Raw genomic sequence first — 25,113 nt, 5'->3', positions numbered from 1 at the left:
TTGAGTCAAGTGTTTGAATAGAAAATACCTTCAAAAGGTAAAATTGTGTCCTAAGAAAGTCAGTGCTCTGGTTAGAATCTAAAATCATGTAAACAGTCATAGTTGGTGAAAGTTGCTCAGGTAAACCATGTATCTTTCTGAAAAGTTTGAACTATTAATTTTTATAAAACTTTTTGAATGGAGACTTTCCCCAATTTATAAACTTTTTCATGACTACATTTGAAATAATTTTAATTAAACTGTTTATTTAGTCTTAGGTTAGATTGTCTTAAGTTCACAGATATTTGGGATCCATGTTTATCTGAGTTCATGTGTGATTATTTTAATCTTTTTCCAAAAAGAAATATGGGTTGTATTTTTTAGGAGGATGTATGTAGTTATGTCAGATTAATCACCCTTTTTCTCCTTATGTGAAGTGTTCCTCTCTTCCCATCTAACTATTATTAAAGGGAATATCTTTGGTATATCTCCTCACAATGCCTGAAGGAGTGACTGCACTTTTCTGAGACAAGGTTATGAACTCAGATCCCCTTAAACCTGCTTTAGTTTCAGTTAGAAAAATACGTATAAGTTAAAAATGCTAGTAATACAGGTCATCTAAGTAAGCAGAATGTACTCTTCTCCCTGATAAACATTATTGGAAAAATGAAGAATTAAGAGAATAAAAAGTTTTTGAAACATAGATGATTGGGTGCAGTGTTTTGTACAAGAATAAGAATGATCAATTTGTTGACCATTTTTCAAACATTAGAAAATCAAATGTATAGTTATCTTATGCTACATTTATTCTACCTATTAATTAGCTAAGGAAAATTTAAAAATTGTTAGAGTATTTTAAGACAGGTCAAAATTAGATCATTGTTATTAACATTTATTTAATATTTTTAGAGTTTCACACATATTTTTTCCTTTAATTTTTATGACTGCCCTGAGGTAAATAGAAGCTTTATTATCATCATTTCTATATTACAGAATTTCACTTACTATTTCCCAGTTGTGTTGCTTTTCTGCCTTTTTTTAAAGATAAAGTGCTGATTCCTCCTCCTCCTTTATGATTCAGAAAGTAAATGATCTAAACTTTGATTTTCTGTTAATTTATTCCAAGTTCTTCATCTCTGTGCTTTAAAACTTAATCTTACAGGTATAGTTGAAGTCCTCAAAGGAATGCATGCAGTGGGAGTAAGTCCTGACCAGGAGACATATGTGAATTACGTGTTTCCGACCTTTGATAGTGTCAAGTCAGCCCGTGCTGTTTTGCAGGTGAGTACAAAGACGCTTTTAATTTCTAATTGAAGAGAATATCTTTCTCCCTGTTTTGTGTAACCAAACAGAAAGGAAAAAGTTATTAAACTGAGTCCTAGCAATGGTTGTGTTTGTATACAATTTTCTAAAATTTTGCAAAAATACTGGTTAGTATGATACAATATCTGTAGTGATTAAACTTAAAAAAACATACAGTAAAACAGCATTTTTGTGTGTTGAAGAACAAAATACCAATATCAGAAAATATTTAAGTAAAACTATTTGCTCCTTACTCCCACTCTACAATGCAGCTATAATTTTCATTTTTTTAAATATTACTTTTCACTTACATACGAATTTTCAAATACACTCAGTATATTTACTGTTTTTTAAAAAAATAATCTTTAGTTTGACTCCAAAGCCTTATTTTCCTATCCAGAACTTCCTGTCCTTGTGAGAATAAGAAAGGCCTTTAGGAAGGAGCATCTGAAGAAATTGACTTGGTACATTGGATCAGCAACTTTCCATTTTCTCCATTTTCAAAACAAAGTGCTATGTACAATTAGGAACAACATGGCAGAACACCAAATACTTTAATAGGAAATATTTTGTTCAAAATATCTGTTTCCTAGGTGGTTATTCACATAATGCCTTGACTTTTCTAATATTAGAGTGTTCTTTTCTTTCTTTGAAATAATTACATAATTACAACCTTCTGAAAGCTAGAGTTTATTTCTTGAGTGTCTTTACCTCTCTTCCCTGAGTGCTTCACAGAGTATTTTGAGCTTGTGCTGTACATATTTTACTGTTAAAAATGTATTGAAAAGGTAATTTCCCACATATTCTTAATTCCCTATTTTTTTTCAGTTCGTACCTTTCCATTACAGTATGAAACACCACCAATTATTTTTTTATGCTTTGCATGCTGTTTTATTGTATGGATATACTATAATTTATTTTTATTCATTTTTATATTTTGATTGGGTGGTTTTTAATATTGTACTATTTTACAGTGACTCAGTAAATATATTTGAGCTAATTTTTGGCTCATGTTTAGATTATTACACAAATGATGTTAGAAAAAGTGATTAACCATTTGGAGATAAATTAAGTTTGATTTTTACCACACCCTTGCCCTCAAATGTCATTTTAGATCAGTGAATTCAATTTTTATTTTGTTTTAAATTAGAATTGTTCTAGTATCGTCAATAGTAAATTCTTCCTAGAATGACGCATTCTGAGGGTAACAAAATAATCTATATTTGAAGGTAAGTATTTAATTTGGAGCGTTGGAACTCTTGCTGAATTTCAGTTATTCAGTTTACATATTGTTTTAGAAAATGATTATCAGAATATCTGTTATATTATCAGATAATGGTGATTATCAGAATATGGTGATATAAAGAAATAGGAAAACAGGAAATTTGAATAGCATATCAAAATATTTATTTTTAGCTGATGCATATTATTAAAATGTGCTTTATTCCCAGGAAAATGAAAGTCTACTTGAAAGTAATACATTTGCTCAAGCTGAATTGAAAAGTGAAGCAGTAAAAGGGAACTTAGAGTATGTTTTATCATTTTGTAAGTATGCAACATTAGCAGTAAACTGGATAGTGTTGATTTCAGTTACTATTGAAAGCATACAGGGTAGTTCATGCCCTCAGTGTCTACATCCGTGTAGTTCAAGGTAATTTCCTTGTGAGCAAGGAAGTTTTTATGTTTTAAGTCAGACAGTTATGATTTGAACTTGTGTATAATTTGTTTGTAATTTTAAAGTTAAAGGTCCTTGGAGATAACATGATGATAGGTAACCCTGGAAACCCAGAAGACTTGGTTTTTATTTATAATTAAGCCACTGATTATGGGACCTGGAATAAGTCTCATTTCCTGTGTTCAGCTTCATGAAATAGGGACAGTACTACCTATTGGTCTACCTGTACGAGTTGTTATATTAAAGCGATATTTTTTCTGAAAGTGTTTTCTAAACTTAATCTTGTTTTAGCCATAAGTTACATAAAGCCAGTCCTCATTAACAAAAACACAGCTAACTTTTACTAAGTACTTTTAAATGCAGAGGTGCTTTACAGTATTGATCACATGTTAATAAAATTAGCTCCATTGATAGGTGAAGAAAGGCATAAAGGAGTCAAATGATTTTCCCAAAATTAGTGATTTAACTAAAACCAAGATTTTCTAATGTGAACCTCATTTTTTTCACTGTATTACATTTTAGTAAATAGGACATTTCTTAGAGTCTTTATTTTTTAACATATATATGATGTTTATGAGAGTTATCCAGATCTTGTGGAAAAGATACCATTTAAAAACAAAACACAAAACTTCAATTTCTAACCCCTAAAATGTTAAAAGTTAAGCTCTGATTAAAGTATATTCAATTCTATAGGTGAAAGCTTTGTAAAAACCAGTTTATTGGTATATATTACCTGTGTATACATATATAAAATAGTTCATAGTATTGTAAGGAAAAGGCCAAGGCCAAATGTTCAGTATGAAGAACAGTGACTCTTAGAGGTGGAGTTATCTGAGTTGAAGGTTGTATATCAATGCTGGCTGCTATCTGGTGTATTGATTTTGACTTCCACTCTGTATAATATACAGATTCTCTATACTAACAAGATGAAAACAGAAGCATTAGGAGAGGAATCGGGGCACATAAGGTGCATACAGGAGAGCTGCCTTTTCTCGTTATCTTCCCATCTGTTCCACTTCATTGTCAGCCTCTTGATTTTTCAGACTTGTTTGTTGCTAAGGAAACTAGATGTTTTTTGTCAGCAGCCTTCAACTTGCTGAGGTGTTTCTGGTTGCCTTTTTAATGATTAAAAACTTGACAATGTTCTGTAAAATACTAATTTGAATAGTATAAAAAATAACTTTACAAGAGATTGTCTATTAAATTTGAAAGAAAGAAATAATTCCAGGAACTTTAAGACAAGAGGATTTCAGTTTTTGTCTGTCAGTGCTGCCCCTCCTCTCTGATTCCCAGGCCTTAGAGAGCAGTCAGTCTGCTTGCTGGTCTCCGCTGTGGCAGCTCCGAGCGCGGCTCTGTGGTTACTGCTAGAGAAGAGGAAATAAAGGGCTGATCTTGATGCAGTTTGTGGAGTAGGAAGAAACATTTTCCCACTTGTGTTTGTGGGCATGGAAAATTAATTTGATAAGCAAATTAAAGGTTGCTAAAAGACATTTACTTTATTTCCTTGAGTGACTAAATACAGATTATTTTTAAAATAATTTTTAGGTTTTCTAATGGTATGTAAACCCTGAGAAACTTAGGCTCCCTGTTTAGATGACAGGTGATCTAAAACAATTCTCCTTCTGTGTGTGGATTAGATACTTAATCATGTTTAAGGGAGATGAACAAATAATGTTACAATCAACTGTGACTTTTCCCATGAGGTTTTTAGAAGTTAACCAGATGTCTTAATCTTCACCTAAGCTATTTATTAGTTGTCTTCAGAATTTGCTTCTGCTGTGAGTTTCTCTATAATTCAGTCCATCCTCGATCATTTAGTAGCCAAATTACATGTATACTGAGAAGATGAAGTCAATTATTTATGACATGACACCATTTTAATACAATGAAAGAGAAAATATTCAGGAGATGCCCACTGTGATTCCATCCCTTGCTAGTTAAAGCCTGATTCAAATACTAAGGCCAATCAGGCTTATAGTGTCAGCTCTGAAACACATGAGGATATATGTAGACTGTTAAATGACAAAGGAGTAGTAAAGCAAATAAATGCTCAGAATAGTGAAAGATCAATATAAATCAATTACATAACAGCGATAAAGACCTATTTTTTTAATGAATTTTTTTTATTTAGACAATTAATTTAATGGGGTGACATTGATTAATTAGGGTACATGGATTCAGAGAAAACATCTCCAGGTTATTTTGACATTTGATTATGTTGTATACCCATCACCCAAAGTCAAATTGTCTTCCGTCACCTTCTATTTGGTTTTCTTTGTGCCCCTCCCCTCCCCCAATAAAGACCTATTTTATTATGACTTGAGGTTGTCACTCTTGCATTAATACAGGTCATTGACCATAGTGGAAAATAGAATGACAAAATGTGAATGGTTTGATGGAACCCAGTCTCACTTCCAGAAAAGAATTTCCCCCCTCATCTACTGTCTTTAAAGGACAGAAGAACCACAGGGTAGTTAGTCTCTCATTTCATGATGCCACATTGCCCATTAATATACAACCTTGGTATGTGTATCAGTCTGACTCTTGAGTATGCTGGTAGATTTGTTATTGTCATTTATATGGTAGAATATTTATAAATTCATTAATTATTCATATTCATGAAAGCAGAGTAAAAGTTTTAAAAGTATAGCTTATATTACAAATATATATTACTGTATTATCTAATTAATTTTATTTGAAAACGTTTATATTTTAAAACTAAAATTTCCAAAATGAAAATTAAAAGGTATTATTATAAATGTGTTTCCAAATAAGATGATAATTTAATTTTTTGTTTTGGTCTGACATTTAATGATGACCATTTTCTTTTGCAGTGGAATCAAATACGTTGCCTATCTCATTTTCTTCTTTGAGAGGCAGCCTGATTCTAGGCTTTAGGAGGTAAGGTGGTTACCTTATATAATGTTCTTTCCCTGAATATGGTCTGATTCTCCTGCCTCTTTGACCTACTGTATGAGAAAAGACAGATATTCTTCCAAATCTTCCAGTGTACTATCTTGAAATAATATTAACCTGTTTTATTCTTTCTACTAAGTAGTTGAATTGAGTTCAAGCAACCTTTTCCAAGAAATATGCACAATTTTGGTAAAGGTCTTGTTTTAAAGAAGAAAGCACTATTTGAAATGGCATATTGTAGCTGTAGATGAACTTATATGTATGTTTGATTTATACCTTGGATATTTTATTACAAGGTGACTTTTCAGTCTAATACTGCTTTCTTCCTCTGTCTGCTCAGGGAATGTTAATGACCTTTCCCTCCTATGTTTGTTATTTTGAAAACATCTTTTATTTATTTATTCATTTTAGAGAGGAGCTGGAAGGGGGAAGAGAGAGAGAAAGAAGGAGGAGAGGAGCAGGAAGCATCAACTCCCATATGTGCCTTGACCAGGCAAGCCCAGGGTTTTGAACTAGCGACATCAGCATTCCAGGTTGACACTTTATCCACTGTGCCACCACAGGTCAGGCTGTAAACATTTAAACAAGAAAAAGTTGAAGAAATAGTAAAGGAAACATCTACATAACCTTTTAATAGATTTGCCATTTTTGATATTTTGCAGTATATACTTGCTTTCTTATACACTCTTTCTCTAATATAGTATCTATATCTGTATAGATATGGATAGATGTACATGTGCTTATACAGAGTGAGGCGAAAGTAGGTTTACAGTTGTTCATATGTAAAATAATACAATCTATTTATGAGAATAAGCTGTTTTAATGTACTTAAAACTGTAAGCCTACTTTTGCCCAACTTTGTACATTCAGTTTTTCTTTTTTGCTGAACCACTTGAAGTTGTAGACGTCATGATACTGATGATGCTGGATCTTTCGGCTTGTATCTCTTAAGAATAGGTTGTCTGTGTCCTGGCCAGTTGGCTCAGCGGTAGAGCGTTGGCTCAGTGTGTGGAAGTCCTGGGTTCGATTCCCAACCAGGACACACAGGAGAAGCACCCATTTGCTTTTCCACCCTTCCCCCTCTCCTTTCTCTCTCTCTCTTTCTTCCCCTCCCACAGCCAAGGCTCCAGGGGAGCAAAGTTGGCCCAGGTGCTGAGGTTGGCTCCATGGCCTCTGTCTCAGGCGCTTAGAATGGCTCTGGTCGCAACAGAGCGACGCCCCAGATGGGCTGAGCATCGCCCCCTGGTGGGCATGCTGGGTGGATCCTGGTTGGGTGCATTGGGGGGTCTGTCTGCCTGCCACCCTCACTTCTCTCTTCGGAAAAATACAAAAAAAAGAATAGGTCGTCTGCCTGACTTGTGGTGGCACAGTGAATAAAGTGTCCACCTGAACACTGAGGTCATCAGTTTAAATGAGGTTACCTGGTAAAGGCACATAAGGGAGTTGATGCTTCCTGCTCCTCCCCCCTTCTCTCTCTTTCTCTCTAAAAATGAATAAATGAAATCTAAAAAGAAAAAAGAATAGTTCATCTGTATAAGCACAGTACCAATATCTCTCCTAAAAATTTAGTAATACTGTAATATCACCATATTTAGATTGTCCCAGTTCTCAAAAAATGTTTTTATAGCTGTTTTCCTCTTTAATTGAAGATTCCTCTTTAATTTAAGATCATGCATTGCATTTGATCGCTATCTCTTTGTTTCCAGAGTCGAGAACAGTTCCCTTAACTTTTTTTGTCTTTTATGACACTGACTTTTTTTTTAAGAGCCCAGGCTATTTTATCCGCAGAATGTTCCTCCCATATTTTTGTCTGGTATTTTTCTCTCATGATCAGACTCTGATTGAACATTTTTAGGAAGAATATTTCATAGTTGATACATGTACCTTATTGTATCAAGAGATATAATGACATATCAGTTATTGGTGCCATCAACTAAGTTTGATCACTTTGTTAGGTGGTGGTCCCTATGTCTCCCCTGCAAAGGAAACTACTGGCTTTGTAGTTAGTAAGAAGTCTGTGGGTGACACTTTGAGACGTTGTGTCTATGCTGTTTCTTACCGCCTTTCACTCTGGTTTTAGCAGCCTTTGTATCATAGTTTAATCAGTTGCCCACGGTGGTGGTTGCAAAAAGATGAGTTTCTAATTTTGTCATTCTTTCTGCATTTTTAATGTTAGTGACTTCTGATAGTAACCCAGTAATTTTTGGTCTGTTTATTGGTCAGAGGACTAGAGTTTTCTGTAGACATCTCTGGGTTCTCTATTGCAGGCAAGAAGAGGTAGAACAAATAGGTGGAATTCTGTGTTGTTGCCCTTTTTTGGCCAGTGCAGGTATACTTTTTTTTGTGACTTTTTTTGTGAATTAAAAAATAAAAAATCAAGGGTCACTGTCTTTAAAAATAAAGTTTGAAAAATACAGAATACCTAATTAAGTAGATAGGTATTTAAGTCTTCGTAGTCTATAGAAAAAAGAGTTCTGTGATCTAAGTAGGATTCTTTTTGACCTAGTGGCAACAGTCTGAACTTGGTAAATGGGAGTATGTACTGTTGAAGTGGTGCTGCTTTTCACATGTTGAAAAATCAAGTTTCTGTTGCTAGTCCTTTTGAAGTCACTGAGTTAAATGCCAGATATTAAGGTTTTCTTTTATTCAGTCACTGAGGTTTCTTTGTGACTTTTTCACGGGGAGGGGGGGAGTGGAGTACTCATGAATTTGTAAGTGCTCAGAAAATATTAGCTCTTTAGTTTGTGTCATGGGCTATGACTGTAAGATAAGTAATTTATGGATGAGTAGGAAACTTCTTGCCCTTTAGTTGTTCATAGTTGGAGACCAGACAGTAAGAAAAAAACTACAAACTAGACTTGATGATCTTGAATGTATAGATGGGTAGCTACTCTCTCTTTCTGCCAAGGTCAGTTGAGAGCTGGCTCAGGACAAGGTATGCAGAGAAGAGGCTGAGCTGAGTGTTGAAGGGTGAGCAAGAACTTGTCTACAGGGAAGGAAGGGCATGTCAGGCAAAGTCACTGAGGCTGAGAGAACAGTGCATCTGGGACCTGAAGGTAGATTGATACATGGTAGCCCAGGAAACCATGAAATAACGGCAAAAAAATAAAGCCAAAATGGTAGTGTGGGGCTCTTCATAAATGGTCTTATTCTAGAATATTAAGTTTGGACCTTGACTCATGGTTTTGAGCCATTGAAAGTTTACATAATAATGATAACTGACAGTGGATATTTGAAGAGTGGAGAAAGGGAACAGGTAAGAGATGGGGGAACAGAAGGACAATATGAAGAAATGATCAACAATTTTTTGGCTCTTTTAGGGAGTCTGTGGGACTTAAGATTAAGAAAATTAGTCTTTCTGAGTCTGTTTCATTAGTCTTTCTGAGTCTGTTTCTTCTGTGAACAAGGAATTTAAATACTTACATGCAGAACTGTCTTAAAAACAATACACCTGAAACCTAGTACTGGGAATTACTTTGAAGGAGCAGCTAGGGAAAGAGAATTTCTGAAAGAGATTGAGTAGCATCACTGGGAAACTGGCAGAGAATGATCAACAGCAACACAAATCTCAAAACATAGTTAAGAGTTGCTGAGGGGGCCAAAAGCAGGTGAGAACATGAGAAAAATCTGTAGTAGGAAGAATGGTAGGAAGAGAAGGGATTCTGGGCTAGAAAGAGTGCGGAAATCTGCTGAATTCTGATCGGGATGGAGGGGGAAACGCATTTAAAGAGGCCAAGCTCCAGGAACAGGTAGACATTCAAGGGACAGATGCCCCAAAGAGAAGAGACATTAAAGGTGCAGGTGTGTGAGATAGAGCAGACCCGAGGAGCTGAGCTCTACGGACACAAGACATGTAAAGTGGTAGCTGCTTGGGAGAGCAGGACATTTTAAGAACACAAGAGCCAAGCTAAGCTTAAAAGACATTTAAAGAGGCAGGGCCTGGGGATTGAGAACACATTTATTAAAGAGGCATCTAGGGCTTGGTAAGGAAAAAAAAAAAACCATAGTAAAGAGAAGCAAAAAGTGTTAGGTGAGTTTTGAGTTGTGATTAGTGGTAATTTTAGCAAGAGAACTTTCCATGGAGATTTGTGGCCAGAAGTGAGATTTCATTGGATTAGGGATGAACATGCAGTGAGGAAGTGTTAACCATTTTTTTTTAAACCTTAGTTTGCCTGACCAGGCAGTAGTGCAGTGGATAGAGTGTCAGACTGGGATGCAGAGGACCCACGTTCGAAACCCAGAGGTCACCGGCTTGAGCATGGGCTCACCAGCTTGAGCACGGGGTTGCTGGTTTGAGCATGGGATCATAGACACGACACCATGGTCGCTAGCTTGAACCCAAAGGTCGCTGGCTTGAGCCTAAGGTCACTGGTTTGAGCAAAGAGTCACTTGCTCTGTTGTAACTTTCCGGTCAAGGCACATATGAGAAAGCAATCAGTGAAAAACTAAGGAGCTGCAACGATTAATTGAATAATTGATGCTTCTCATCTCTCTCCCTTCCTTTCTGTCCCTGTTTATACCTCTCACTCTCTCTCTCTCTGTCTCTGTCACACACACACAAACACACACACACACACACAAAAGCACCTTAGTTTTAAAAGATTTTTTTGTGTGTGTGTTTTTTAATTTGTCTCATTTGTCACGAAGCTGCACGTTTAAGGTAATGCTTGTAGGCATTTTCAGTTGTAGATATGTATACATTTTTAAAAGTTGATCTCCATGCCTTCCCTAGGTACTTCATATCAGGTCTGAGGGCGATTTAGTATCTTAAAAATATTTTTTATTCTACATTAAGTTAATATGATCAAAGAGATGATTAAAGTACTTTTTTAAAAAAGGAAGCCCAGCTTACTAATTTTGAGAGTTGGAATGGAGATGTGAAATTTAGACCAGAGTTAGTATGTGTTTATTTTTTTATTTTCTAGAGTTCTCAGACATTTGTAGAAGTAAAACTCCCAAGCCCCCATCACCCAGCTTCAGCAGTTCAGATTTTGGCGATCTTGTTGCATGTATTCCTTTTCCATCCCACCCCCACCCCCCTGTCTTTCCTGGACTGTTTATGTTATAGACTTCTTGTCATTCTATCTATAAGTACTTTAACATGCATTTCAGAATTTAAGTAAAAATAACCACTGTAGTATTATTGTACCTGAAAGAACTAACAGTAATTGAGAAGAATTAATCAGATTCCTAAAGGGGTGCATGATACCGAGAAGGTGACACACTACGGGTCTTGTCACTTAGGTCTGTGTGCTTCTGGGTGTTGGCCTCATATCTTCCAAAACTCCGTTCCACCATTCCTTAGATACCGTAGGCATGTACAGGTTAGGAGTCCTTGGGATTGAAGCTGTTCCTAACCTAATAAAGATGAGTAGTTTTTTATTAAAATACATTTTTACTATATCCCTTTACTGTTTAGCATTTTATCTTCATATCTTGAGTTCTCACTCACGTACTATTTGGGGGGAAAATATTTTCTTACATATGGAAATGTCAGGTAGTCAGAGGAGGCTGCTCTGTAAACAATGAATGGGTGAGGTGAAAACCCTTGTGCCTGACCTGTGGTGGCGCAGTGGATAAAGCGTCGACCTGGAACGCTGAGGTTGGTTCAAAATCCTGGGCTTGCCTGGTCAAGGCACATATGGGAGTTGATGCTTCCTGCTCCTCCCCCCCTTCTCTCTGTCTCTCTTCTCTAAAATGAATAAATAAATTAAAAAAAAATTTAAAAAATGAAAAAGAAAACTCTTGTAATAATTAAGAGGGTGTTTCCTGCTACAGCCTAGAGGTAAGATTTATCATTTCTTCTGTTAAGTGATTTCTCAAAGAATTTTTTCCCCAAATCAAGCAATGTACTAAACACAGGGCTTCGTAAACATTTTTCCAACATACAGATAAGATTTCATCTTTTTTTTCAAAATCTTTTTTAATGTGCTTCAGTGGGAGGGATGATGACATCATAAGGAAGAGGATTCTAGAGGGGCATGGAACTCTTTTTATTTTGAAACAACTATAAAATTACAGGAAATTGCAAAGATAGGACACAGAGAGCCTATGTACTCTCCACCCATTTCCCCCCAATGGTTAAATCTTACATAATGATAATACATCGTTAAAACCAGGAATTTTACATTGGTACAATGTGTGTATATAGTTCTCTCATTTTATCACGCGTAAATTTGTGTAACTGTCACCACAATGAAGGCACAGAACTATTCTATCACCATAAATATTCCCCGGGCACTGCACCACTGTAGTCTTGCAGCTCTCCCCCCATGCCCCCCATCTCTAACCCATGGCAATACTGATTTGTTCTCAATTTCTGTAATTTTGTTATTTTGCAATGGTTATATAAATGGACTCATAAACTATGTTTTAAGATTCTTTTTTCACTCAGCATTAATGCCCCTGAAATCTGTGTGAGTTGTATCAGTAGTTCATTCTGAATATGTTTTTACAGTAAGAATAAGTGCCCTGTTAGATCACTTTAGCAAAACTCAATCCACCCCAAATTGCCCAACCTCAAGTTTAAAAGTCCTATACAGCCCGACCTGTGGTGGCACAGTGGATAAAATGTCGACCTGGAACACTGAGGTTGCCAGTTCGAGGTCCTGGACTTGCCTGGTCAAGGCACATATGGGAGTTGATGCTTCCTGCTCTTTCCCCCTTTTCTCTTTCTCTCTTTCTCTCCTCTCTCTCTCAAAAAAAAAAAAAAAAAAGAATACATAAAATCTAAAAAAGCCTATATATTTTGTGGGCATTAAAATACATAGTCTTAAAGTAGGTTTTATTTTTGAATTAAATAGAGCTTATAGACATTAAGTTTATAAAGCTTAGAAGTAGTATAAGACCAGTGTTCATTGGTAATCCTGCTTTGTTAATGGATTTTCATTTAAACAGACAGAATTTTGCTGGGCTGTTCTTTTTGCTTTCTTTGAAATTTCAAATGTACACAATGTTATAAGAATAGTATACTGAACTCTGGAAATACTCTATTTACTAACTTCTAGCATTTTGCCACATTATCATTTTTCATTCCTTCCATCTGTCACTCTGTATATACACATATAGATATATAAAATGTATTGTTTTGGAACTATTTGGGCTTAGGTTGCATGTATCATGACCCTTTACCCTAAATATGTCAGTATATAATTCCACAGAACAATGTTATTCTGTTACATAACCGTGGACCAGTTTGCAAATTTAGGAAATTGAACATTGATGAATATTTTTGTCTTAATATAGTTTATGTTTCAGTTTTACCAATTATTTTCTTTCTTTCTTTTTTTTTTCCTTCATTTTTCTGAAGCTGGAAACAGGGAGAGACAATCAGACAGACTCCCACATGCGCCCGACCGGGATCCACCCAGCACGCCCACCAGGGGCGATGCTCTGCCCACCAGGGGGCGATGCTCTGCCCATCCTAGGCTTCGCCATGTTGCGACCAGAGCCACTCTAGCGCCTGAGACAGAGGCCACAGAGCCATCCCCAGCGCCCGGGCCATCTTTGCTCCAATGGAGCCTTGGCTGCGGGAGGGGAAGAGAGAGACAGAGAGGAAGGAGGGGGGGTGGAGAAGCAGATGGGCGCCTCTCCTGTGTGCCCTGGCCGGGAATCAAACCTGGGTCCTCCGCACACTAGGCCGACGTTCTACCGCTGAGCCAACCGGCCAGGGCCCAATTATTTTCTTTATTCACCCCACCACCCTTACAGAGTCCAGTTCAGGGACAAAAAGTTTCCTTTTCTTTGTAATTTCTCTGAGCTGGAACAGTTCTTCTGTCTTTTGTGACTTGAACATTTTTTGAGAATATAGGTCAATTATTTTATAGAATGTTCCTCATGAGGGTTCCCTATGATTAACTTCAGGTTATATATCCTGGCTGAAATACAACAGGAATGATGTTTTAATTGGGGAATTAAATCTATAAACAAACAGTGTCCATGAGAATCTCATTGGTGATGTTAATTTTGATCACCAGGTGAAGATGTTCTGTTTCTCCATTATATGGTGACTGTGTTTACCATTATAAGTAATAAGCAATCCGTGGGCAGACACTTTGAGACCATGCAAATATTTTGCTCAAACTCCCCAAGATTTAGGGGCGGTTTGTAATGATCCTTGCCAAAACTAACCTTTATTTTGGGGGTTCAAAGTCAATGAGAGTCAACCTTTCTAAATTACCTTCTCTTTAAAATTTAACTTGATTTTGGAAACATTAATTTGTTTTATGGCTTTGATCTGTATGCATTGCATGTAATAATTTCTGGTTCACCCTAACTGAAAATGGTTTTTAGACCTCTGAGTTTATTTTCAATCCTTTGCTGCCCTCTGCAGGTCTATGAATATAAATCTTTGGAGCAAGGTAAGTACTCTTAATACTGCAAATTATAAGGTGATATATAAAACGCTCGTAAGAGCAATATTTATAATAGCTGTGTAGCTACATGATATATTAAAAGTTAGTGCGTGTAGAATCTTGAAGTTGGTTGTTTTAAAACTGTCTCCCTGGAGCGTGAAATTTATAATTGAAACAATCCTTGACTTAGTCCTAAATTCTTCGTAAGGTTTTTAACTTTTCCAAAGGAAAACTATCAACATTATTGCACTGACATTTGACCATACAGATAATTTAAAAAATATATACAGTCAGGCCTGACCTGTGGTGGCACAGTGAATAAAGCGTTGACCTGGGACACTGAGGTCGCTGGTTCAAAGCCCTGGGCTTGTCTGGTCAAGGCACATATGGGAGTTGATGCTTCCTGCCCTCCCCATCTCTTTCTCTCTCTCCTCTCTAAAGTGAATAAATTAAAAAAAAAAAAGGTTCTCTTTCTTTAAAAAAAATATATATGTAGTCAGATACATTTGTGTAAGTATCTATATGAATAACACAGACAAATTTTAAACTATTTTAAAGAAGTTAACTGCTTTTATGCAGGAAATACAATTATGTTGAATTGCAGGAAATATTTGTAGCAATAAAATCAGAATGAATTATTGCTTAGAATTTTTAATTTAAATTTTTTTTTTTTTTTTTTGTATTTTTCTGAAGCTGGAAAGGGGGAGAGACAGTCAGACAGACTCCCGCATGCGCCCTACTGGGATCCACCCGGCACGCCTACCGGGGGCAAAGCTCTGCCCACCAGGGGGCGTTGCTTTGCGCCTCCGGGGCATCGCATTGCCGCTACCAGAGCCACTCTAGCGCCTGGGGGAGAGGCCAAGGAGCCATCCCCAGCGCCCGGGCCATCTTTGCTCCAATGGAGCCTTGGCTGCGGGAGGGGAAGAGAGAGACAGAGAGGAAGGAGGGGGTGGGGGGTGGAGAAGCAAATGGGCGCTTCCCCTATGTGCCCTGACCGGTAATCGAACCTGGGTCCCCCGCACGCCAGGCCGACGCTCTACCGCTGAGCGAACCGGCCAGGGCAATTTAAATATTTTTTAAAATCTAAATTTTACTCAATTTTGTTTTTAGTATTATACTGTTATTCAAACAGTATAGTCAGTTAGAATATATGGTAGGGATAGTTATATTTGTAAGTATTTTCAACTTTTTTTATTGTTTTTTTTATTAAATATATCTTTGTTCAGAATCTGGTATTAAATGTGGCTGTCTTATTTAATGTGTAGCTGCAACTTCTGGTACAGTTTATTGTGTTTTCTACATGTCTGTGTTGGTTAAAAATCAGTTTATAGGTGATGATTGTTTTGTTTTGTTTTCGAACAGTTTCTGCCTCAGCTAGCCTTTGAATTGCCAATTACCACAGCATGATTTTCATTGTGAAATGAAGTGGGATGTAGTTAATATTGTCTAATTTTCCATATTACTAAATAAACAGTAGTAGAAGTAACTGCAGTTTGAGTTGTTAACATGTGGCAGGTGCTATTTTGAGAGCAAATAAATTTAGTTGGGTAATATACATAATGTAGTGCATAATTCCTAACTCATACCACTGTGAAAAACAACTATGTTTTTGTCCTTATTATCTTGGGCCCAAGGGTAAACAGTCAAATATTGTGTTCAAAAGTTATGTCAGCACTTAGATTTTATAATATTTTTCATCATGAAATACATATTTGGGGTTTTTAAAATTAAAATTTTGCTGACAGAATTAATGTTGAATAATATATATGTCTTTTAGTATTTATGTATTTAATTGATAAGAATATTAAACATTAGAACTTCTGTCCCCTTTTGTTTTAATGCTATTAAGAAAACTGGGAAAAGGTTATTGAAAAACTGAAGAAAATAAAAAGCGGTTCAGGATATTTTACTTGATTATTTCTGTAATACTTCATTTAAAAGGAGAAAAGGAGGCAAGAAGACCAAAAACAATATGATGACAAATAATACTGGTTGATAATTCCTATAACAGTTCACTTAAGACAGTATATAAATCAGTTTAATTTCTTAGTGACATTTTATAAAACACTGCAGTTTCCCTTCAACATGGGTTTGTTTTGTTTTTGTTTTTAAAAGACAAACCTATTATTTAAAACGAAATAATCTCTTTGGCAGGTTAGGGTGGTGTTGAATTACTGTAATATAGAATAATACCTTATTGGAGAAAAGCTTTATTATTTCAAGACTTCAGTTTCAGATTGTATTTGTTCTTGTTTGCTTCTCTTGCTGCAATGCATGAATTTTCTGTCTTACTAGATAACGGAGCTGCTGTACAAGGATGGACGTTATCGCCAGGAGCCTCCAGGACCAACGGGTAGCGTTTCAATTCCGATGATTGTAACTTATCCACAGATTCATTCTTCTGTGTCATGATGGGCTAGAAAGATTACAGCAGTAAACATTTTCTTTTTGAAAGTGGAATTTGAAAACATTTGGTTATGAATCTTTATATGGATAGCTGCAACATTTTGAAATCTATGAGGTGTTTGTTTTTATCATAATTATTTTCTTGACAGTGTTGGGAGGCTTTTCCATTTCAGGAATCAAGGAAATGTTTCCGATAGCACCTGTGGACATACACTTAAAAATCTGTAATCCTTAGTGTTTATGTGATTTTAATGTTTTGTAGGTGTTAATTTTAAAAGTATACAGTAGTAACAAGGTCTTATAGGTTTTTTCTACTTAAATATAATTTATTACATTTGACATTTAATGACTTTTATTTTTTTTTATATAATGAAGCCTAGAATATATGGTTTTCTATAAGAAGGTACCCTTCTTGAAAATTCGAATTTTTTATCCTAGGCATTAACACATGGCCCTACACATTTTATGCTTGAATGCATGGAAAAATTACTGTTGTTACAAAACATCTTTGTTAATCTTGGTTTTTCATTGGCTAATAGGCAGCTCTCCACAGGGTTACTGTATCCGCTTATTAAAATTATTTAACTTTTATGCTAAACATTTAACTTTCTAATTTTATATGTTTCCCTAAATATTGCCTATAAAACTACTATAGAAATGTATGCAAGGCATTTATTCTCACTACTGCCTTGGGCAGGACCACTTCTGTCATAGAGCAGTAGAAAAAAATGGATTGAGGTAAGATTCAGTACTGAAAAGCTGTCACTCGATCTGAAAATAATTAATATTCCTTTCACTCACCAGTTAGATATGTACTCCCAAACCACATAATCTCTATGCCTCAGTGATCATTGTTGCCATTTCAGAGCCTCTCATCAGGGTGACATCTCACACCAAAATGATTTCTTATAAATTAATCTTGATAACATGACAGTCTCAGTAATTTTAGTGGAACGCTTTCTCTTGTTTTTTTCCATAGAAGCTGTTGGCTATTTTCTTTATAACTTGATTGACAGCATGAGTGACTCAGAGGTACAGGCCAAGGAGGAGCGTTTGAGACAATACTTCCATCAGCTGAAGGAGATGGTACCATTTCATTTTTGCTATATAATGCCTGTCCTGCTTGACATGTATCTATTAGATTTGAAATTGCTGCTTTTAAGTACAACCAGACCACTTCTCAATGACATACACGAGTTGGAGACTTAAATTATGTCTGAGATAATTTCTGTTAGACAAATTTCAGTTTGCTTGTCTAAAACTGAGAAGGTTTTTTCTCCCTTTCCTTTGCACAGAATGTAAAAATTTCTGAAAATATCTACAAAGGCATTCGTAATCTGCTGGATAGCTTCCACGTTCCTGAATTGATTAAGGTGTGTGAGAACTAGTAATCGACTTTTTTAAATGCCTAATTTATGTATAAAATCATGTTAAAATTTTATTTAAATATGATGTTTAGTCCAAAAAAAAGTTTATTTAAATGACAATTAAAACAAGGCCTTTTCATTGATTTTTGGTAAATACTGTTTATATATTGAAGAATGTATTTAAAACATGTATTACATTGGTTAATAAAGTCTGAACAATTTCTGGAAAATTTTGGAAAGATGGAAAAATAACAGTGAAATGAGGTGAGACTTTCCAAGTTTGCATTTGGTATTTGCTAATATATTTTTCTGTGTTTTCTAATTCTAATTTAAATCCCAATTTTAGGATGTTAATATGTTGGTTGAAAGAGGGAAGACAGACTCTCCAAAAGTAAGTAGGTTTTTTGAGTAGATTCTACATACTATAATAACCACACTAATGAGAATTCTGGACTGTATATTTATAAAATCAGTGGTTCCTAATATTTTGCCATCAATATGCCTCTAAGAAGTTGGTAAAAGTGATTCCCCAACTCAAAAAAATCAGTGTATCTAAGAAATTTGCATATTAATCTCAGGGATTTCTTAAATTCCTAGAGTCCATTCACGGATCCCCAGATTAATATCCCTGATAGCATTTATGGCATTTAGGAAAGTCAGTTTACAGAGAAGTGTGACAAGGGGTACATTTTCTTTTTGTAGTAAATGTCTTTCCTTTTGTCTTTCCATTTCTATAAACTATGCAGTTTACATCATCTGATTTGGAGTCTACACTTGGAAAACTAAAAGCTGAAAACCAACCTATAAGAGATGTCCTAAAGCAACTCATATTAGCGCTTTGTTCAGAAGAGGTAACATTTGTTTAAATATTTCCAATATGCTATTAAGGTAGAAAATTCTTTGTAGATAAAAGTAAGCAAAGCCAAATACAATATTTATGATTTTTACAATTGATTATTATACATCATGGCTGTGAAGAATGCAATTAAATGAAAGGTTAACTAATTTCAAGTACACCTTGAATGGCATGTTTTCAGGTTGCTGTAGTTTGTTTACAATAATCTGCAAAGTGAATGATAGTAACAGCCGTGATAGGTTTATCATACATGCCAAATGTCCTTTCACGCCATGGCTCTGGTCTCTTATATCTAGATTGTCAAGCAACTGATACATGCAGTAGTCATTTGCAAGTCAAATATTACTAAGGTTGTTAATGCAGGGATTGAAATTCCATTTTCCTGCTAGAAAAAAGCTTTTTCTGAGATAAAGGGTCTCTTGCCTTTTTTCAGCGGGCGTCCAGCTGTATTTTGTGTTTATTTTTAGTGTATGTTGGCAATTTGTGTCATATCACTAGACTTTCAGTTTCTAGTTCTGTATGATTTGGTCGTATGCTTGTGATTTTAGGGAAAGAATCTAACTGACTTTAAGATTATAACATGATACTGTTATGTTAGATTCCAAACTATTTCTTCACATTACTTGGATATTAAACTGGACTGTGAGCAACTTTGCAATGATATATATATATATATATATATATATATGTATATATTCTATGTATGGAAATTAGACTGTGAGTAGGGGTGATTTAATACATTTAATGTGGAAGATTTATAATACAGGACTAAAGCTGAAACCTCAAATTTGGCATAGTGGCCTTTTTGGGTACAGATAACAAATCTTTTAAATGCTACTTACATTCTTGCTTATTTTTTAAAAGGCGAATGAAAATATCAAGGAGCAAGGTAAAATAAATTAGATGTATCCATTTATTTTTAAAGTACTCTTAACTTTTTCTATACTTTGAACATTAAAACTAGAAATTTTATATTTTCCTTATATTCTTTCTTTTTCAATTCTATCCTTTATTTTAGAACATGGAGAAAGCTCTTGAATTGAAAGCAAAATATGAATCAGATATGGTTGTCGGTGGTTATGCAGCTTTAATAAATTTGTGCTGTCGACATGATAATGCGGAGGATGCACTGAACCTGAAACAGGAATTGTGAGTACCCTGGCTCTGAAACATCACCAGCATGAGTGCTGACGTACAGTCCTTGAAGGATTGTGTACATTGAACATTACTTTCTTATATAATGTTAATTTAGAAAATTCTTCTTTGTCAATGTTTTTGTATAATATGAGGCTGATTAATTATGGCTTGTTTTCAGCAAAGTCTTTAAGACGTTCTATTCCTTTAAAGCCAACGGTGCCCACACACACACTTACCCAACTGCATATCACAGTAGTGGTGACGGTAACTATTTTATAAGAATTGTTAAATAGTTCCCTTTCTAGTGTAAACACCATTCTGTCCATTTTTAGGTATCTAGTTTCTCAATTTGTTTCTTTATTTTTATTTATTTTTAAAAGATTTTATTTATTGATTTTAGAGAGAGGAGAGAGAGAAAGAAAGAGAGAAAGGAGAGGGGAGGAGTGGGAAGTATCAACTCCTAGTAGTTGCTTCTTATATGTGCCTTGTCCAGGCAAGCCTGGGGTTTTAAACTGGCGACCTCAGCATTCCAGGTCAACACTATCCACTGTTCCACAGGTCAGAAGGTTTCCCAGTTTTGATAGATTTATCAAATAAATATATGTCTCTTTGGGTATTTCAATGTTCATTACAAAGTTAGAATCACCAATAGTGCCACCAACTAAGAGTTCCTTCATTCCCGTCATTTGTAGATATTTGTAGAGTGATACAATTTATGTGTAGGGTTAGAGTTTTATTTCTTTTGTCCTTTCAAATATAACAAAATATGTGAATTTCAGTATGGTTTCAAAAATAAACCTTAACTGAAATGTAGAGGCAAAATATTAACAATTCACATCATCTGATGAGTTTTTGAAAGTGATAAAATGGATATTGCGGTTCTTTTTCCTGCTGACTTTTAACGTAATATAAATGTGGCTTTAATTTTTAGTGACCGTTTAGATTCATCTGCTGCCCTTGACACCAACAAATATGTAGGCCTTGTAAAAGTATTGGGAAAACATGGCAAACTCCAAGGTAAGCATGGGCATATAAAGGAAGTATGTGAGCAAGTACCTTGCCACTGGAATAACATGTGAATTGATATTAATGGTATATCATGTCCTGCAAAGTGCTTGAACGCTTTGCATACGAATTTGCATGTGAATCCAACCAAAGCGTCATGGACAGTGTAGGCCATTAGTTTTAATGGATTGGCAAGCTTGTCATTTACATTTGCACAGCTCAGTGCTTTTTGCATTTCTGCAGCTAGTTTTTATTAGCATTGCTGTTTGGATTGAGCTTGAAGATCATGACTTATGGCACAATTTGCTTATATGCCTGCACTAATGGCTTTGTTTTTGCTTGAGAATGTCTGAAGGCTGAACAGTAAACCTATAAACATAACTTTTATTTAAGAATATGAATTTTTTAGTAGTCTTTGTCTTACCTTTTGATAATGTTAACAAAATACATACTTTAGGTTTTCATTTAGAACTTTGCAAGGAAATTCTTAATGATTATATAGCTGATGTGCATACTCTAATATTCTCATTGTTGAGATAATGATAAGCCTAATATAATTAATTATACTTGATATATTCTTATAATTTGCTTGTTTCTTAACTTTCTCATTGGCTTTTGATTTGAAACTTCCTTTTTAGCAGTTTCTACCTTTTATTTTTAGGAAAGATTTAAAAACATAATTTATAGTGAAAATGTATGGAAAGAATATTTATTTTGAAAATTGAATATTTTCCTAGGAAATCTTTCTAAACACAAAACTTTATAAGGATTAGCCTGCTTTTTAAAAATCACTTTCTGTAAAGCGGTCAAAACATTTTGCCTATGCAATAATTAAGAACAACATTATAAAAATGCACTTATTCCATATTCTAAAATGTTTGTTTCTGCCTTTCTAATGAAGCTTAATGAATCTAATGTATTAAAATACAGTCTTTTGGAAAGCTTTCATTGGCTCTGCTTGGCTAATTAGTATCGACATAGCAAACAGGCCCTATCGGTATCAGACCATTAGTCTGGCTGTATATACAGTGTAAACACATCTTTATTATCTGGCTTCCTGACAAGCCATCTGCTGAAGAAACAATGGTGTGATTTAGCAGATGTTAGCTCTGAAGGATAAAAGCATCCATTTAGGAGGATCTTACAGCTATAGGGCAGACCGTACAGGGTTATGTGGTGCAGAGTGGGCATACAGCCTCTGTCTATAATTTGTAGTCAAAGTTGCAGGGAAATGATAAAACCATGCTATTGTGGATTTATAATTGTAGTCTCGTTTAGAAATGCAAGTAGTAATTAACTTGAAATCGGCATTATACACTAGAATTTACATTCCTGCTGAGCTTGAAATGCTGTTTTAATAGCAGTTTGTTTTCCCTACATGAAATTACCTAAGGGTCTTTTGTGTTTCTTCATTGTAGATGCTATTAACATTCTAAAGGAAATGAAAGCGAAGGATGTTCTTATCAGAGATGCAACAGTCTTGTCCTTTTTTCACATCCTAAATGGCGCAGCTTTAAGAGGTGAAACTGAAACAGTAAAACAGTTACATGAAGCCATCATGACTCTAGGGTTAGCAAAACCATCCACCACCTTAAGTTCCCCATTGGTCACTCTATACCTGGAAAAGTAAGTAATTGAATTTTGAATTTTAAATGTTGGCATTAAAAGAATGAGTCTAATCATTTGGGGGTTATACTTTGTAAATACTCTGTGATGCTGTGGAAGCCTTGAAGGTTATTTGCCAAGAATAAGAGGACTTCCATGGACTAGGTGACCTTTAAAGTCACCAGCAGCCCTGTGGTCCTGTGGATGACTTCTGGGTGGGATGGTCTGTGATTTTTTTTGTGGGATACATGATGGTATTACATGAAATTAAATCTAATTTTTCCTGTTTTGAGCCTTGTGTTAATTATTAATAAGTATAAGAAAGAAGTATTCCCTGGGGCTTTTGATTATGCCTCATGACTCTTAATCGGGTAACAGCATAGCAGCATCTCTTCAGTGCTCCTTTTCTCCATATGGCATTTTATTTTAATTGCATGTACCACTACAGCTTTTCCAGCTTTGATAAATATTGTAGAAGATGTCTCTGTGCCTTGTGAGATGAATTTGGTTGATAGGGCAAGATTTACTCAGCTTAAAATTGTTTATTTGAAATGTTCATGTTGGTGTCCAATTTAAGGTATTATTTGCAATGCAAATCATGAAATCAACCTTCTCTCTTATAATGAGTGAATCATTTTAGTAAGATGATTAAGTACCCTTTATTATCTTCTTTTCCTTGTGTGTGCGTGCGTGTGTGTGTGTGTGTGTGTGTATGTGTGTGTTTTAATTTCCTTGATCCTAACTCTTTGTCATCTTTTCTTTGGCTTAATGCATTTTTTAATCTGCTTTTTTCCTGATTGGGGCTTTCTGAATTTACTATGGATATTGTCCTATCACTATCAGGAGGAAAATAAAATATACATTTTAACAGTTCTTATATTTTCCCCAAATGTCTTTTAATTTTTATTTATTTATTAGGGGGTATAATTAAATGTAATGAATGGTTTAGTATTAAATTTAAATGTAGAATAAAAAAATCTCTTAGCTAGCTAGCTCTGTGTTAGGAAATGTGTATATAAATATATATATGTACACACATGCATGTATTATACATACAGGTTTTCTTAAATAATTACTTTGCCATCCAATCAAAAAACAGTTTATCAAGTTAAAGGATTAGCCAAATCTTAACCTTCACAGTCTCAGCATTATATCCTTTTAGAGAAATAGTGATTCAAACAATTACTGTGTTACTGAGTTCTCATGTTCACAGCCAACTTTATATAGAAATCCTATAATTAATATGCTTCCTAGTAGAATATTTGATTGTTTAAAAAAGCCCCATCTCTGCAAATTGCATGTGGAGCTCTGCGCAGGGATTTGAAAGAATGGGCACAGTGCCCAGAAGAATTAGGCCCTCCTCCATTTCTGGGCAAAAGAAAATAATTAACAGTGAAAATGAGGCCTTGGTGAAAGTATCTTACAAATAGAAATACTTTGAAGACAGAAGAGACACAAAAGTTTTCCAAAAAAGGTCTGCAGATGGGGCTCATGAACCAAAAAGAGCTTACTCAAGGGAACGTGGCAATACCCTGGGCTTCAGACTTAACCTGGAGCGTGCTCTATGCTCCTCATTATACGATGCAGTCCGAGATTTGTGCATCTCAGTAAAATTTGGCTGTCCCTGTTATTGGGCTAGAGAAATCTAAATTAGCATCTTTTCTTCTATGATTTCTTACTCCTTTCACATACATAGAGGAACTATTACCTTTTATTTGTATTTGCCCAGGGTTTTTATTTTATTTTGGTTTGGTTTTTGCTGTCTTTGCTTTGCAGAGGCAGTCTCATAACAAGATCTTTCACATTTCATCTATCATAATAAAAAGAAGGTTTTGTTAACTGTTTTAGAGTCATGAGAATAGTATATAGGAGACAAAGGAAATTTCATGTTTATATATTGCAGAAAACAGTAGTAGCACTCTTAGTTGGGGATACATTGAAGGAAAAAATTGACTTGGAAATTTTTTCCAGTTGCGTTTTCCCCAACTGATGGAAGCTAGCTAATTAAGTCAGAATCTTGACAAGTTCAGCACTAGGATTAACTACACTAGTCTGCCAAAAAGTCCACATGTATTTGATTTGATTAAATATGTTTAATCTTCAATAATATAATGTAATTGACCTCAGCAGGTATGAGCTCAACTGGAGAATGAGTCTTAGTTATTCAAACTTGAGATAAAATTATGAAAAACATTCCAGAACATCATATAAAATCTTCATCCTTTCATTCAAAGGCGAGCATCTTTTCGGAATGTCATTTCAAAGACTCTATAAAGAAGCTATTACTTAAACATTGTAATTCTGGAACAAATTCATGAGATTGAGTTCCCTAGAAAAATGATCTTTATAAGATTCAGTAGATTTTAATTTTGAGCTGACTTTTCTAGCATTAGTAAAAACAGAGAAATTAAGTCATTTTGTTAACTGGATAATGTATAAAAAGCTTTATGGATATAGAAACTAATACATTTTGTTTTCTTTTACTTGCCAAAATAACAACAGGTTTGCCAA

The 25,113-nt window shown here is 35.1% G+C and overlaps 1 protein-coding gene across 1 annotated transcript in view; it reads left to right on the top strand.

Annotated features, from left to right (window-relative positions):
• The window catches only part of LRPPRC (leucine rich pentatricopeptide repeat containing), a 97,575-nt gene that overhangs the window by 25,092 nt on the left and 47,370 nt on the right, over window positions 1-25,113 (top strand). The window contains exons 12-23 of the mRNA XM_066267024.1: window positions 1,142-1,260; window positions 2,733-2,826; window positions 5,791-5,857; window positions 14,205-14,232; window positions 16,522-16,579; window positions 17,612-17,718; window positions 17,928-18,005; window positions 18,346-18,390; window positions 18,746-18,850; window positions 19,874-20,004; window positions 20,924-21,009; window positions 22,416-22,623. Of these exons, the coding sequence (XP_066123121.1) occupies window positions 1,142-1,260; window positions 2,733-2,826; window positions 5,791-5,857; window positions 14,205-14,232; window positions 16,522-16,579; window positions 17,612-17,718; window positions 17,928-18,005; window positions 18,346-18,390; window positions 18,746-18,850; window positions 19,874-20,004; window positions 20,924-21,009; window positions 22,416-22,623 (1,126 nt within the window). The remainder of the gene's footprint in view (window positions 1-1,141; window positions 1,261-2,732; window positions 2,827-5,790; window positions 5,858-14,204; window positions 14,233-16,521; window positions 16,580-17,611; window positions 17,719-17,927; window positions 18,006-18,345; window positions 18,391-18,745; window positions 18,851-19,873; window positions 20,005-20,923; window positions 21,010-22,415; window positions 22,624-25,113) is intronic.

This window comes from Saccopteryx bilineata, chromosome 3 (genome assembly GCF_036850765.1).
Source record: "Saccopteryx bilineata isolate mSacBil1 chromosome 3, mSacBil1_pri_phased_curated, whole genome shotgun sequence".
NCBI lineage: Eukaryota > Metazoa > Chordata > Mammalia > Chiroptera > Emballonuridae > Saccopteryx > Saccopteryx bilineata.
The sequence above is the reverse complement of the archived record's forward strand: the minus strand, read 5'-3'. Positions and strand labels throughout refer to the sequence as shown.